This window comes from Geospiza fortis, unplaced genomic scaffold, assembly GCF_000277835.1.
Source record: "Geospiza fortis unplaced genomic scaffold, GeoFor_1.0 scaffold4, whole genome shotgun sequence".
Lineage (NCBI taxonomy): Eukaryota > Metazoa > Chordata > Aves > Passeriformes > Thraupidae > Geospiza > Geospiza fortis.
Genome location: NW_005054475.1, coordinates 74,670 through 76,476, shown reverse-complemented (window position 1 = coordinate 76,476; position 1,807 = coordinate 74,670). Strand labels below are relative to the sequence as shown.

Genomic DNA, 1,807 nt, shown 5'->3' with positions numbered 1-1,807 from the left:
CTCTTTCCAGAATCTCCACACAGATCGGCCCCAATTGACCAAAAAGCCAAAACAATTCACATGAAACCAGTGGAACAATCACCTGTGGGTAAACAATCTCCAAACACATTCCACATGTGAGCACAACACAGGAGAAGCAAATGAGATAAGAATTGTTTTCTTTTTTTCTCTGAGGCTTCTCAGCTTCCCAGGAGAAAAATCCTGGGTGAAGGGATTTTTCTAGAGAATGTGAATGTCACATGGAATGACAGAGAGGATGCTCCCACTCCCCTTGTTTCTGAGGTTTTGTTTAAAAAAAACAACCCCCAAATCTCTACAACCAAGTCCCAAATTCAACCAAGGAGGTGCCATCCTCTCCCTTGGGAGCATCCAGAGGGAGGAATTCTGAAGGGGTGGATCCTGTGAAGGCAAAAGCCTTGCTTGGTTTTAGGCAAGAAACTCCTTTCTGTTTTACAGGGATTGGGCAGTGACAGCCAAGGCTGCTTTGGAGACTCCAGGGCGGCTGAAAATTCCAGGTGAGCCCACGAGAATTCCATGGTGTGTCCCACCATGGACAGCCAGGGTAGGGAGAGGAGCTGGGATTCCATCCCTGGAAGCACTTTGGAGTTGTGCTGGTTCCTCCTGCACCCACCTGCTTCCTCAGCAGCTGCTCTTTGCCATCTTTTCTGTCCTTTTCAGAATGGAAACAGCGCTGGGGCCTGAGGACTGGGCTGAGCAGGTGGCAGATTTGGCTGTGGATGCTGACCCAGTCGGTTTTCTGGTGGGAGACATCGCTGGCAAAAGGAGGGGAGAAAGAAAGACACTGGTATTTGCTGGGATTTCATGTAAAGGGAGATTATTCCCTGCTGTCTTTCAGGATTTCTCCACAACAATTTCCCAGAGCCCCTGGGCTGCCTGCTGGGTACCCAAAACATGACACTCCCAAATGTCTGCATTTCACAGCACCCTCCTGCCCCATCCCCACAGCTCCCTGTGCTAAAATCCTTGTTTAAATCACTCCCTGAACTCCTGATCCAGCTCAGTTTGAACAAATCCAACACTGGAAAAACAAAACCCACAAGCCAAGCCACCGCTGTGGGGACAGGGAATGTTCTGGAGCTCAGTGGCTGCTCTGAGGGTGTGTGAGGGGTGTTTGTGTGACACCCCCAGAGCTCCCTGAGCTCTGCTCCCTGCCTGCTGCAGGAGCACTCCAGCTCAGTGTGCCTGCTCCAGCTCCTGCTGAGTAGCTGAGTACAGTCTCAGTTGAAAGGTGGCCTTTGAGGCTCTAAGGACTTGCAGGGTCCTAGCTGCTGGCAGCTTTAGTTTAGGAGAAATACGGAAAAAACAATGGTCTTATGTTCCTAAAAACAATTGCCTTATGTTCCTAAAAGCTATTGATCAGTTTCTATATTCTTCATTATAAACCCAGCTGACCAAACATTGTGTTGACAAGCAATCAATTATTAGTTAACTTCTTAACTTCATCAAGGCCTACTCATTTATTTTGATTAACCCCAATAAAGCTTATCTCTAACTCAAACCTCAGCTCCTTAAAATCTCTAAATTCCTTAATGTTGATATCTCACCCTGGCCCTTCTTCCCATGCCCTGTGTCTCATGTCCTGAGCTTTTTGTGCCTCTTGTCCTGCCCCAAGTCTGTCCCTGCCTCATCCTGAATGCCAAGCCTCATCCCAAGCGTTCTGCCCGGGCCTCCTGCCCCACCCTGGAGCCAATCCCTGCCTCCTCCTTCCTGGGCCTCATCCTGAATCCTCATCCCAAGCATTCTGCCCGTGCCTCAGCCTCACCCCAGAGCCAAACCCTGCCTCCTC

At 49.5% G+C, this 1,807-nt stretch overlaps 1 protein-coding gene across 1 annotated transcript in view; it reads right to left on the bottom strand.

Moving 5' to 3' along the window:
* Nucleotides 1-1,597, bottom strand: part of ZMYND12 (zinc finger MYND-type containing 12) — a 16,961-nt gene extending 15,364 nt beyond the window's left edge. The window contains exons 1-2 of the mRNA XM_005428224.2: nt 1,566-1,597; nt 632-773 (exon numbers count right to left, since the gene is read on the bottom strand). Coding sequence (XP_005428281.1) covers nt 632-773; nt 1,566-1,597 — 174 coding nt within the window. The remainder of the gene's footprint in view (nt 1-631; nt 774-1,565) is intronic.
* Between the last annotated feature and the right edge of the window lie 210 nt (nt 1,598-1,807).